Here is a 14,419-nt window from a genome sequence, read left to right on the forward strand (position 1 = left end):
TTACCGCTCCTCCGCCTCCTCCTTTCCATTGGTCTCCTGCTCATCCTCTTCTCTCCTCTTCTGCCTCTGGAAGAAGCCAAGCTTGGAGGAGGAGGAGGGAGGAGGGAGGAAGGAGAAGTGAGATTGAGAGGCATAGATACTTCTAGATCATTTTCCTAGAAACAATCTCAACTGGCTTTATCAGTGTTGGGAATGCTGATTCTTAGTGGGAAAATACATACAATAATGTACAATCATTCTTTGCCAGAAGAGGGCAGTGTCGTCCAATAAATAACACTGCAGTTACAACACTGTCTAGACATCAGTCAGTTAGAACACTCCTACTGAATTTAGAGAAAGAGCCTGAGTGCACCTGAAATGGCACACTAATCCAGGACAGTAAAATTACAGGTGCAATCTGGCAATAATCTATCTAGTATAAACAAACAAATCCTGTTGCTGTAAATGCACTATCCAGATATCATATAAATGTATCATGGACATTTTGATCATCATGCTGTTGTAATGTTTGTACATGATGAGAGCTCCAGGGCAGTAGGGCAGGGCTTACCTTCCATAGAGCTAGGCTGAGCAGGGACAGCAGCAACAACCCTCCCAGCGTGCTCCCAATGATAATCCAGATTGAGATTCTGTAATCCCCTTCTTTCCTAATCTCCAGGATTATCTGTGGGAACGAGCACCCAAAACAAGACAAAATGGCACCCCGATCAAATAACAAAAGCTGATCCTAGTTCAGTTAACACGCCATAGATTACAACAGATTATGTTATCTGTCTACTGTTGGGCATCTTACTACATGTTGCTGTTTTGTACCATTGGAAGACTTCCAAAGGGCAGATTCTAGGGTTTGTGAAAGTAACAGGTGCCTATAAAGCTCAAATATATGCAGATCTATCTTGCGTGATGCTTATTTATGGGTCAGTGTTAACATGGTGTCATCTTGTGTGGATCACTGTTTTTGCTGGAATTCCATCTCAGCAATGATGCATTCAAAATACAAATGATTCCCTGCTCTCCTTCCCCGTGAAGTCTCGTCAAAAACAGAGATGAAGGGAACTGGATGTGCTTTTAAGAGCGTTGAGTTGAGTGCATAACAACTTTGTGTGACTGGTTATTGCTTAACTGTAAATATTGGCCTGTAGATGGCAGCAAAGAGCAGTGAATGGGAGCACAGGGCTACACTACACGTGTTGCTGCTGGTCCTTTCGGTCCTTAAGCACCATGCAGTCAATAATGTGTGTTAGAATAACAGCCTTGGCTGTGAGGATTCTGCATAGCTATTAGGAGCCAATAAGCATATTCGTAGAACATAAACTGCAACTACAGTGAAAAGTAGTCTAGGCTTTTGGACAGGCTGCTACTGAAAATACAGGTTTTCAATCGAATGAATGAATGAATGAATGACTCTATAGAAAAGGTTATGCACTGAAGTGTGTCTTGACTTGGAGTTATTTGTACTCACATGTCTGACAGGCCTTTCTTCATGAAGAAACATGGGGCTTGAAGGTGGAAGTTCTACTGATGCGCTCGTCACCAGTTCCAGGACTTTGAACCTCAGCTGATGGTGTAAGAGAGGGTGAATGAACACAACAGGAAGTTACTTCTCATGGACATGCTCAAGGAGTGTAGGTTTAGTAGTGTGTGTGTGTGATATACTCACAGCATGCAAGGCGTCCAACCGTAATGCCCCCCTGATTCTGACGCTAACTTCCCTGTAGGGGTTCAGATTGACAGTGCATTGGACCGGCAGAGGCAGAGTATTGGAGTGGTTCTGCATAGAGACCAAACACAAGCTTGTTAGTTAAGAATGTTCCATTATTTAGTTAAGCTAGTTGCAATCATATGGTGTGGGTAGTTTACCAGGCGTGAGACTCGAGAGAGGTCTTCTGGGGACGCCCTGCTCTGTGCCACATGTTGAGGGGGTATGCAGCGGGTACCGTCTGTCTAAGGAGACAGAATGACATCTCTGTTAGAACGGAGACATTATAAGTACACACTTGGTGGTCTCTCAAAGGAAGCAGACCTTTGCTAGATTTTCAAGTCCTCTCACCTGGTCAATATTGAAGTCCGATATCTGCAACAGCTGGTTCCCGTTTTTGGTCATCTCTGGAATTTCTATATTCAATTGCAGGTCCCTCACCGGAAAGAAGCCCAGATTCTGGATCTGTGAAAAATATAGAACGCTTATTCAGTCTTAACTCAAGCAATAAAAAATAGTGGGGGTATTTTGTGATGTAATTGCAATATACAGTATTTCTACACTGTAAAGACAATTGATTGTTGCGTGGTTGCTGTATGATTGTGCTGCAACCCTGTGTGTTGTGACATTTGGTCCTCACCTGGAAGGTGAAGTTGAATGGAGGGCCAATATTTCCCGGTACCTCCAGGGAGAGGTCTGCTTTGATTTCACAGCGAGAGGGGTTGGAGTCCCTTTAGGTAGAAAGGAAGGTGATACAGTATATCATGTACAGTATATCTGTATACTGTATATCTAACGTTTGCCATTATGTCTGTGCAACACTAAATTAACATTGAATCCGTCAGTTCCAGTGACAGGGAATTGTATTGATATGCTAGTTAGCTGTTTATTTTACAAGAGTTTATTTAAGGAGACTGACAGAAGGAGAAGGAACGTTAGAGAGGACATTGTGAGAAAGACAAACCTTGTAAATAGGAGGTCAGCCTCGTATTTCAGCGGGTGAAAGATGTCGTTGAAATTGTCTGCTAAGGTAACCTCCTCTCCATCACTGCAGAAAAAAAGCATTTAAAGCATTTCAACTATTCTGACATGTCAAACTCACAACCCAATGAGACGGCATGCCAATTGACCCTTGGATGATTAGAGCATATTTCAGAGATATAGCTCAGTCTCTGTCAATATCCTACTTCTCACTGGGTGGATCTGTAGTCTGTGGTTAGTGTGATGAATCAGTTCATTGTTGAGAGATGCAGTATCTGCAGGTTTTCACCATCATTTGTTGATTAGTGAATGTTTGACACCACCCTCATCTGTTGATTAGTGATTGTTTGACACCACCCTCATCTGTTGATTAGTGACTGTTTGACACTAGGAAAGTCAGGAGAGCCGAAACTCCTGAGCTAAGAACATTAGCTCATTATCTCACTGATTATAACTGTAAAAATAGTATCTATCAGACAAAGTTATTAAAAAACGGCTTAATATTTGAAGCGGTTTAGTGAGTCCTCACCTGCTGGCTTCTAGAATGACCCGTACGTGGTCCAGGAACACTGATCGGCTGAACTCAAACTCCAGACGGAAAGACACCTACACGGGCGACGACAAGAGAGAATATTATAGTACCACGATGACAAAATGTCATGCGTTTGCATCAATGTTACAGTTACGGTGCTCGTGCCAGTCACATTACCCATGAGTTTTGCCCAACAGAACAGTCAGAACATGCATACAGGTGTGGACGCAGAGTAGAGCTGATCTGAGAGCAGTAGCCCTGGGTCACTGGGTGAGGGATCTCCTGGCTATAAACCATTCCAAACTGTACGCTTCATCAGTCCCCAGCCTCCGACAGTAATACATCCCACATTAGGGATTAAAGAGAGAAGCCTGCAATAACCTGGACTAAGTCATTGGCCTCGGACCCAAGGAGCCTGCAGCCCTGTTGGTACCCAACAAAGAACCAGGGCATTTCCCCTCTGAAGACCAAGCACTGAACACACCCACAATTACTGTACTGCCAACATGGATGGGTTCCATGGAGCCACAGTGCAGCTACTGTGAGTTTACATATGCCTGATTCTAAACCGACCCTTAGAACCCTGGAACCTTAGAACCTTCATGTAGATGTAAACAGATTGGGTATGTAGGTGAGAGTGGAGTTTTTTTACATTCAGCATCACTCCGTCAAGGGAAATATAGTATTATTTCTAACAACGATATCTACACATATTTCAGGATGTTATGTATCCCTGGAAATAATCAGAATGAAGGTAAACATTACAGTTTTGAAAACATAGCTTGTCCCAAAAAAAGTGGTCACTGAGTCTTTTAACACAGGCTTAACGCCTAACAAACACTTTGTAGTTTTCTACACTTTTAACATTGGCCAGAACCTGTTCCCTCATAGCCTGGCAAGAAAACAATTCAATTTGCTCAGCTTGTCTTTGGCTCAACCATTGGCTCAACTTACCCCAAGGCAAACATTTTCACTATATTAGCCCACACAGCTGCAAGGATGCACTTTAATGCTAGGTTTAGGACCTCATATTGAAGTTTATAGAGACCCGAACCGATGTATAGAACAATCTTAAAATGGTTTACGTTGGTTTAGATACAAGGATCATGAAACCTTTAACACACATTTATTTGACTTGGTGAAAAACAGTTTTTTGGACCTAACTTGCTTACCACTTTTTCCATGTAGTTTCTTCCTTCACAGACTCCATGAAATGATGACCTCTTCCTAAATATTTGGGCAAATAATATATTATGTGTATGGTTCCCTAGAAACAAGGGTCACGCAATTTACCCTTTTGGGGCAACTTGCCCCACTCTCCCCTACTAAGAGTATGGTCATAGCTCCACCTCACTTTCTGATAGGTTGAGTGTTATATTTTCCATATACAGTGGGTATGGAAAGTCACCACCCCCTTTCAAAATGTTCACCTTTTGTTGCCTTACAGCCTGAAATGAAAACACATCAAATCAGACTTTTTCCGGCTTTATTTACACACAGTAACTCACAATATCCAAGTGGAGAAAATAAAATCAATTTTTTGAAATTACAATTAAAACAGTAAAATACCCTATTTGGATAAGTGAACGCCACCCAGAGTTAATACTTGGTGGAACCACCTTTTGCTTGAATTACAGCCATGAGTCTCTTCGAATACCTAGACTGTGCAATATTTACCCATTCTTCCTTGCAGAATTGTTCAAGCTCAGTCAAATTGCATGGTGACCGCTCATGGACTGCACTCTTCAAGTCATTCCACAGATTCTCTATAGGTTTTAGGTCGGAGCTCTGACTAGGCCACTCAAGGACATTCACCTTATTGTCCTTCAGCCACTGTATGGTTGCTTTGGCGGTGTGATTTGGGTCATTGTCATGTTGAAACGTGAACCATCTTCCCATTTTCTACTTCCTGGCAGAGGGCTGCAGGTTCTCCTCAAGAATCTGTTGGTATTTTGCACTGTCCATTTTCCCTTCTATCCTGACAAGAGCTCCAGTCCCTGCTGAAGAGAAACACCCCCACAACAGGATGCTGCCACCGCCGTGCTTTACTGTAGGCATGGTGTTCTTTGGGAGGGAAGATGTATTGGGTTTTCGCTAGACATATCATTTTGCGTTCAGGCCAAAAAGTTCAATTCTGGTCTCATCTGACCACAGCCCCTTTTGCCACTTGGCCTCGGAATCTACAATGTGCTTTTTGGCAAAGCTCAAACGAGACATGATGTGGCTTTTTTTGAGGAGTGTTTTTTTTCTTCTTGCCACCCTCCCATAGAGGCCAGATTTGTGGAGTGCTTGTGATATTGTGGGGGGGGGGGTTGTTCACTTGTCCAAATAGGGTATTTTACAATTTTACTTGTAATTCATTTTCAGAGTTTTAAATAAATTTTTTCTCCACTTGGATATCGTGAGTTACTGTGTGTAAATAAAGTCTAATTTTATGTGTTTTCATTTCAGGCTGTAAGGCAACAAAAGGTGAACATTTTGGAAGGGGGTGGTTACTTTCTATGCCCACTGTATTGCTTAATCATATTTAGAATTTGGACAAAAGTCTCCTTGCCAGCCATGTGTCTGTCTACTATGACAAGTGAGGCTACTGTACACATAAAACCACCACAACAAACAACCTGTTCAGAATTACAAAGCAATCCTTGCAACACTTAGCAGTGAGGGCATTCTCGCCCCAAAAACTGACACAAACAAGCCTAACTTCCAGCTGTATTTAGTATACAGTACATAGTCAGCCCACTAACTGCTATCCTTGGCCCCATTCAAGGAGGAGGAGAGGCGGGGAAGCATTGTTTACTGTCCTCCATCTCATGATGGACCCCTGATTCATTCCAACTGGGCAGGAAGGAATGCCTAATGAGGCAGCTATGTTCCTGCCTGTAAAGAATCCCTCAACTCTGATAGAACACAGACACTGCATGTACACAAACAAGAACCCCTACATTATCACACACACACACAAACACACACCCACACACACAGTCTTGTACACACGCGCGCGCACACACACACACATTTGTTTTACTATCCTTGTGGGGACCAAACACTTGATTCCCATTCAAAATCCTATTTTCTCTAACTCCTAAACCTAAACCTAAACCTAACCCCTAAGCCTAAAATTGCCTTTTTCCTTATGGGTACCGGTGAAATAGGACTTCTGGTCCCCACAAGGATAGTAAAACCAAACACACACAGTGTTCTGTAGGCATCAGATATGTCAAAGGAATGTTCATCTTGTTGTCTGCCTGACCACAATGCTGAGGACTGGGTCAGTTTATGCCAGGTCCTTTGGGGGGAGGATTTTGACTGTAATAATAACCCTAATGGTTGGCCTCAGTGGTATGGGCTTGGAAGAGATCACAGTGGAGCAGTGTGGGTAATGACTGGGGCTGATCAGAGCCCTGACACAGTGGAGCAGTATGGGTAATGACTGGGGCCGATCAGAGCCCTGACACAGTGGAGCAGTGTGGGTAATGACTGGGGCCGATCAGAGCCCTGACACAGTGGAGCAGTGTGGGTAATGACTGGGGCCGATCAGAGCCCTGACACAGTGGAGCAGTGTGGGTAATGACTGGGGCCGATCAGAGCCCTGACACAGTGGAGCAGTGTGGGTAATGACTGGGGCCGATCAGAGCCCTGACACAGTGGAGCAGTGTGGGTAATGACTGGGGCCGATCAGAGCCCTGACACAGTGGAGCAGTGTGGGTAATGACTGGGGCCGATCAGAGCCCTGACACAGTGGAGCAGTGTGGGTAATGACTGGGGCCGATCAGAGCCCTGACACAGTGGAGCAGTGTGGGTAATGACTGGGGCCGATCAGAGCCCTGACACAGTGGAGCAGTGTGGGTAATGACTGGGGCCGATCAGAGCCCTGACACAGTGGAGCAGTGTGGGTAATGACTGGGGCCGATCAGAGCCCTGACACAGTGGAGCAGTGTGGGTAATGACTGGGGCCGATCAGAGCCCTGACACAGTGGAGCAGTGTGGGTAATGACTGGGGCCGATCAGAGCCCTGACACAGTGGAGCAGTGTGGGTAATGACTGGGGCTGATCAGAGCCCTGACACAGTGGAGCAGTGTGGGTAATGACTGGGGCTGATCAGAGCCCTGACACAGTGGAGCAGTGTGGGTAATGACTGGGGCCGATCAGAGCCCTGACACAGTGGAGTAGTGTGGGTAATGACTGGGGCCAATCAGAGCCCTGACACTGTGGAGAATGTAAAACCAGAAAGTGCCTTAGGTACTCTCCTCTGCTCTGGGCCAACTCAAGACACCGTAGCAAAGTGTTTCCCAAACTTGGTCCTGGGGACCCCACGGGGTGCACGTTTAGTTTTTTCCCCTAGTACTACACTGCTGATTTAAATAATCAACTCATCATTCATCTTTGATTATTTGTATCAGCTGTGTACACTGCTGGTTTCACTGGGCTGGCCTCTGTTCTCTACAGGGAACACTGTTGGTTTCACTGGGCTGGCCTCTGCTCTCTACAGGGAACACTGCTGGTTTCACTGGGCTGGCCTCTGCTCTCTACAGGGAACACTGCTGGTTTCACTGGGCTGGCCTCTGCTCTCTACAGGGAACACTGCTCGTCTCACTGGGCTGGACTCTGCTCTCTACAGGGAACACTGCTCGTCTCACTGGGCTGGCCTCTGCTCTCTACAGGGAACACTGCTGGTTTCACTGGGCTGGCCTCTGCGCTCTACAGGGAACACTGCTGGTTTCACTGGGCTGGCCTCTGCTCTCTACAGGGAACACTGCTGGTTTCACTGGGCTGGCCTCTGCTCTCTACAGGGAACACTGCTGGCTCACTGGGCTGGCCTCTGCTCTCTACAGGGAACACTGCTGGTCTCACTGGGCTGGCCTCTGCTCTCTACAGGGAACACTGCTGGTTTCACTGGGCTGGCCTCTGCTCTCTACAGGGAACACTGCTGGCTTCACTGGGCTGGCCTCTGCTCTCTACAGGGAACACTGCTGGTTTCACTGGGCTGGCTTTGCAGCTAGGGTGGTGTACTGGGAGTCTTAACTCGGTACCACACTTTAAAGAGACCCAACCAGAACAGAACACATCAGGCTTGTGGCTCCGTCTGGCTCCCATTCAAACACAATGACTGTGGGTGATTCGTTCATTGAGTTTTTTTTAAACGGTCCCCCAACATGACCCCATCTCAAATCCCTCAGAAGGTTACCCCAACATGACTCCAGCTCAGATCCCTCAGAAGGGTCCCGCAACATGATCCCAGATCAGATCTCTCAGAATGGTCCCCCAACATGACCCCATCTCAAATCCCTCAGAAGGGTCCCCCAACATGACCCCAGATCAGATCCCTCAGAAGGGTCCCCCAACATGACCCCAGATCAGATCCCTCAGAAGGGTCCCTCAACATGACCCCAGATCAGATCCCTCAGAATGGTTTTTATTGGAGAGAATATGAAGGAAATAATCCTGGGGTAATTCTGTTGTCAAGGAGATGACCATTATTTGTGCTAATGACTTGGTGGGGTAATGCGGTGGGAGGATTGGGGAGCGGATGAAACATTTGGTTTACTGAGGCCACTTTACTTGATCGCTGTGTGTGTGTGTGTGACCTTTAATTAAATGTGTATTTGATTATACAGATATTTTATTGGACAGAATACATCTCCATTTTAAGTGTCTTTCTGTGCTACTAGAAATAAAGCATTTACTGTTACTGTTGATGTCTCCAGGTTACTTTATGCCTGAATGTGTTGTAATGTTCTCTGGCATGCCATGGAGTTTCATCTCTGGCTACCAGAACATATAAGGTTAAAAAGAGAAGATCAGATGGGTGTTTGGTTAAAAAACACTTATGTTCAGTCCTTAGGGGCATAGATACATATTTAGTCTGGATACTTGTTTGTGTAGGGCTGTTAGGAGGATATACAGTTGAAGTCGGAAGTTTACATACACCTTAGCCAAATACATTTAAACTCAGTTTTTCACAATTCCTGACATTTAATCCTAGTAAAAATTCCCTGTTTTAGGTCAGTTAGGATCACCACTTCATTTTAAGAATGTGAAATGTCAGAATAATAGTAGAGAGAATTATTTATTTCAGCTTTTCAATGTCTCTTCTAGGGTGTATTCACTATGGAGGAGTGGAGTAGTGGCGGTCAGGAAGACTGGTGTTTTGGAGAGGAGTTGGGCCTGCTAGAGAGCATTCACTATGGAGGAGTGGAGTAGTGACGGTCAGGAAGACTGGTGTTTTGGAGAGGAGTTGGGCCTGCTAGAGAGCATTCACTATGGAGGAGTGGAGTAGTGATTATCAGGAAGACTGGTGTTTTGGAGAGGAGTTGGGCCTGCTAGAGAGCATTCACTATGGAGGAGTGGAGTAGTGATTATCAGGAAGACTGGTGTTTTGGAGAGGAGTTGGGCCGGCTAGAGAGCATTCACTATGGAGGAGTGGAGTAGTGATTATCAGGAAGACTGGTGTTTTGGAGAGGAGTTGGGCCGGCTAGAGAGCATTCACTATGGAGGAGTGGAGTAGTGACGGTCAGGAAGACTGGTGTTTTGGAGAGGAGTTGGGCCTGCTAGAGAGCATTCACTATGGAGGAGTGGAGTAGTGACGGTCAGGAAGACTGGTGTTTTGGAGAGGAGTTGGGCCTGCTAGAGAACATTCACTATGGAGGAGTGGAGTAGTGACGGTCAGGAAGACTGGTGTTTTGGAGAGGAGTTGGGCCTGCTAGAGAGCATTCACTATGGAGGAGTGGAGTAGTGACGGTCAGGAAGACTGGTGTTTTGGAGAGGAGTTGGGCCGGCTAGAGAGCATTCACTATGGAGGAGTGGAGTAGTGATTATCAGGAAGACTGGTGTTTTGGAGAGGAGTTGGGCCTGCTAGAGAGCATTCACTATGGAGGAGTGGAGTAGTGATTATCAGGAAGACTGGTGTTTTGGAGAGGAGTTGGGCCTGCTAGAGAGCATTCACTATGGAGGAGTGGAGTAGTGATTATCAGGAAGACTGGTGTTTTGGAGAGGAGTTGGGCCTGCTAGAGAGCATTCACTATGGAGGAGTGGAGTAGTGATTATCAGGAAGACTGGTGTTTTGGAGAGGAGTTGGGCCTGCTAGAGAGCATTCACTATGGAGGAGTGGAGTAGTGACGGTCAGGAAGACTGGTGTTTTGGAGAGAGTTGGGCCTGCTAGAGAGCATTCACTATGGAGGAGTGGAGTAGTGACGGTCAGGAAGACTGGTGTTTTGGAGAGGAGTTGGGCCTGCTAGAGAGCATTCACTATGGAGGAGTGGAGTAGTGATTATCAGGAAGACTGGTGTTTTGGAGAGGAGTTGGGCCTGCTAGAGAGCATTCACTATGGAGGAGTGGAGTAGTGACGGTCAGGAAGACTGGTGTTTTGGAGAGGAGTTGGGCCTGCTAGAGAGCATTCACTATGGAGGAGTGGAGTAGTGACGGTCAGGAAGACTGGTGTTTTGGAGAGGAGTTGGGCCTGCTAGAGAGCATTCACTATGGAGGAGTGGAGTAGTGATTATCAGGAAGACTGGTGTTTTGGAGAGGAGTTGGGCCTGCTAGAGAGCATTCACTATGGAGGAGTGGAGTAGTGACGGTCAGGAAGACTGGTGTTTTGGAGAGGAGTTGGGCCTGCTAGAGAGCATTCACTATGGAGGAGTGGAGTAGTGACGGTCAGGAAGACTGGTGTTTTGGAGAGGAGTTGGGCCTGCTAGAGAGCATTCACTATGGAGGAGTGGAGTAGTGATTATCAGGAAGACTGGTGTTTTGGAGAGGAGTTGGGCCGGCTAGAGAGCATTCACTATGGAGGAGTGGAGTAGTGATTATCAGGAAGACTGGTGTTTTGGAGAGGAGTTGGGCCGGCTAGAGAGCATTCACTATGGAGGAGTGGAGTAGTGATTATCAGGAAGACTGGTGTTTTGGAGAGGAGTTGGGCCTGCTAGAGAGCATTCACTATGGAGGAGTGGAGTAGTGATTATCAGGAAGACTGGTGTTTTGGAGAGGAGTTGGGCCTGCTAGAGAGCATTCACTATGGAGGAGTGGAGTAGTGATTATCAGGAAGACTGGTGTTTTGGAGAGGAGTTGGGCCTGCTAGAGAGCATTCACTATGGAGGAGTGGAGTAGTGATTATCAGGAAGACTGGTGTTTTGGAGAGGAGTTGGGCCGGCTAGAGAGCATTCACTATGGAGGAGTGGAGTAGTGATTATCAGGAAGACTGGTGTTTTGGAGAGGAGTTGGGCCGGCTAGAGAGCATTCACTATGGAGGAGTGGAGTAGTGACGGTCAGGAAGACTGGTGTTTTGGAGAGAGTTGGGCCTGCTAGAGAGCATTCACTATGGAGGAGTGGAGTAGTGACGGTCAGGAAGACTGGTGTTTTGGAGAGGAGTTGGGCCTGCTAGACCAGACAAAAGACTTTCAACTGAAAATTCAGCACCTCAGGATGGAGAGAGAGGGAGAGAGGAGGGGTAGACAAGGCCAAATGGAGAGAGAGGAGGGGTATCGTAACTGCCATTGGAACATCTACAGTCAATGTCAACTAACAGCACACCCAAAAGGGTTCTTCGGCTGTCCCCATAGGATAAACCTTTTTGGTTCCAGGTAGAACCCTTTTTGGATCCAGGTAGAACCATTTTGGGTTCCATGTAGAACCCTCTGTGGAAAAGGTTTTACATGGAACCCAAAATGGTTCTACCTGGAACCAAAAAGGGTTAGTCTAAGGGTTCTCCTATGGGCACCTTTTTCTAAGAGTAAATTCAAACATGTCTCTTTCAAAAAAGGAAAACTCTACACATTACAATACAAAACATACAGCCGACAGGAAAGACTAATAAATATGGTTGACATTACAGGCCTGGGAAGGAAGATATAAGTGGAGAAATTATGCTAAACATCAGTCAGAAAGTTGAAACAGACAATCAGATAGGGGAATCTGTAGCAGAACATATCATTAAAATATCTCTTCATACTGTATATCTCATCTATCTTCATTTGATCCTGTCTGATGCTCCAAGCAAGGGAAAGCAACCTCTGTAGTCTACATTACATCATTTGTCCAAATGCAGTGTTGCATAGACATTCATTGTACTCCTTTACCAGGTACACTGAACAAACATGTCCTTCTAGACGTCTCATTCAGTGATGCATAATGGCTTACTCCTATAACACACTTAAAGTGAACAAGAGTAGTGTATCATTGTCATCACCTCGGCAACGGCTGAAATCTCTACGCTCTTCTCAGCAACTGTAACAGACTGATTCAATGGAGTCATTTAACAATAAACCCTTGGTCCCAGAGGACAATTTTGATTCGTATATGAACTTAAAGGTCCACAGATTTCAGGGCAGAATTGGACGTTAGTGGCCTGCAAAATAGAAAAAAACGGAACAGTACAAAGAGATTCGAGTTTCCACGCAACAAGTGTGAGCCAAAGGTCACAGTCACAATGCAACCATCAATAACATTGTTTCACGGTTATGTACTGTGAGAGATGTCATTTATGATAACAATCGCCCATCTTATTAAAATAATGGTAGCTGATATTTTGTTATCGCTGTGACAAGCCCAGGAGAACTGTTGCACAATAATATTGACAATATTAAAGTAGTGGTGAAGGTGGGGGTTGCCAGATTGGTGCGCGGAGGGCACACTGCTGACAGCCGTTTTGGCGGGGGTTGGGGTAGGAAGGACACTCTTCTGTAACTCTTAGATGGCCGGGTTGGGTTGGGTACATGGGATAGGTGGGTGACTTGATTGTAAAATGTCAGGGATCAACCCCATATAGATTAACCATGGTTCACCTTGATCAACTCTGGGTAAATATGAACCTCTGTGGTCCCGCTGTGGTTGCAAACGGTCTGTATTGCTATACTATGGTCTTTAATGGTCCATTGTTCTGGTTTAGTGTTTTGGTAACCACTGCTGCGGTCTATGGTTGCCTATTTTGGTCTGCGATATGCTACAGTACTCCACTAGGAGCAGCTGTGGTACCCTGTGGTCATGAATGGTCTGGTATGGTTCATTGTGGTGAACTGTGTTTCACTGTGGTCTACTTTGAGCGACCGTGTTACTAAAGGGACTCCAACTCACCTGAGTCTTGGCTCTCATGAAGGGAGCGCTGACGTTGCAGGTCCTCTCATGCCTCTGTCTGTCCTCACTGCGACACTCTATCTTGATATCCGAGTTGTCCTGAGATGGAAACACAGATAAAACACTCAGTGACTGAGAGAAACATGAGAGAGACAAGCTTCTACATAAGACAACCCTGAATTCCCTCAGGAATAATTATATTCTATATGGCTAGAATATGTGCAGTAGTACTTCAGACTGTATTTGAAGAAAGCTTGTTCTTCAATAGACAGACTGTTGTCTGCAGTACTGGTATACTGTTGTCTGCAGTACTGTCATACTGTTGTCTGTAGTACTGGTATACTGTTGTCTGCAGTACTGTCATACTGTTGTCTGTAGTACTGGTATACTGTTGTCTGTAGTACTGGTATACTGTTGTCTGCAGTATGTTGTCTGCAGTACTGGTATACTGTTGTCTGCAGTACTGTCATACTGTTGTCTGTAGTACTGGTATACTGTTGTCTGTAGTACTGGTATACTGTTGTCTGCAGTATGTTGTCTGCAGTACTGGTATACTGTTGTCTGTAGTACTGGTATACTGTTATATTGTTGTCTGCAGTACTGGTATACTGTTGTCTGCAGTACTGGTATACTGTTGTCTGTAGTACTGGTATACTGTTGTCTGCAGTACTGGTATACTGTTGTCTGCAGTTCTGGTATACTGTTGTACTATTGTCTGCAGTACTGGTATACTGTTGTCTGCAGTATGTTGTCTGCAGTACTGGTATACTGTTGTCTGTAGTACTGGTATACTGTTATATTGTTGTCTGCAGTACTGGTATACTGTTGTCTGCAGTACTGGTATACTGTTGTCTGTACTACTGGTGTACTGTTGTCTGCAGTACTGGTATACTGTTGTCTGCAGTACTGGTATACTGTTGTCTGTAGTACTGGTATATTGTTGTCTGTAGTACTGGTATACTGTTGTCTGTAGTACTGGTATATTGTTGTCTGCAGTACTGGTATACTGTTGTCTGCAGTACTGGTGTACTGTTGTCTGCAGTACTGGTATACTGTTGTCTGTAGTACTGGTATATTGTTGTCTGCAGTGCTGGTATACTGTTGTCTGCAGTACTGGTATACTGTTGTCTGTAGTACTGGTA

At 45.5% G+C, this 14,419-nt stretch overlaps 1 protein-coding gene across 1 annotated transcript in view; it reads right to left on the reverse strand.

Annotated features, from left to right (window-relative positions):
- Nucleotides 1–14,419, reverse strand: part of LOC311116153 (integrin alpha-11-like) — a gene marked incomplete at both ends in the record, with an annotated part of 33,290 nt that continues 18,871 nt past the window's right edge. The window contains 10 exons of the mRNA XM_084191278.1: nucleotides 1–81; nucleotides 551–664; nucleotides 1,463–1,558; nucleotides 1,661–1,771; nucleotides 1,861–1,944; nucleotides 2,051–2,164; nucleotides 2,340–2,430; nucleotides 2,664–2,747; nucleotides 3,210–3,286; nucleotides 13,278–13,376. Of these exons, the coding sequence (XP_084047404.1) occupies nucleotides 1–81; nucleotides 551–664; nucleotides 1,463–1,558; nucleotides 1,661–1,771; nucleotides 1,861–1,944; nucleotides 2,051–2,164; nucleotides 2,340–2,430; nucleotides 2,664–2,747; nucleotides 3,210–3,286; nucleotides 13,278–13,376 (951 nt within the window). The remainder of the gene's footprint in view (nucleotides 82–550; nucleotides 665–1,462; nucleotides 1,559–1,660; nucleotides 1,772–1,860; nucleotides 1,945–2,050; nucleotides 2,165–2,339; nucleotides 2,431–2,663; nucleotides 2,748–3,209; nucleotides 3,287–13,277; nucleotides 13,377–14,419) is intronic.

Source organism: Coregonus lavaretus, assembly GCF_964263955.1.
Source record: "Coregonus lavaretus genome assembly, contig: HAP1_SCAFFOLD_780, whole genome shotgun sequence".
Taxonomy (NCBI): Eukaryota; Metazoa; Chordata; class Actinopteri; order Salmoniformes; family Salmonidae; genus Coregonus; species Coregonus lavaretus.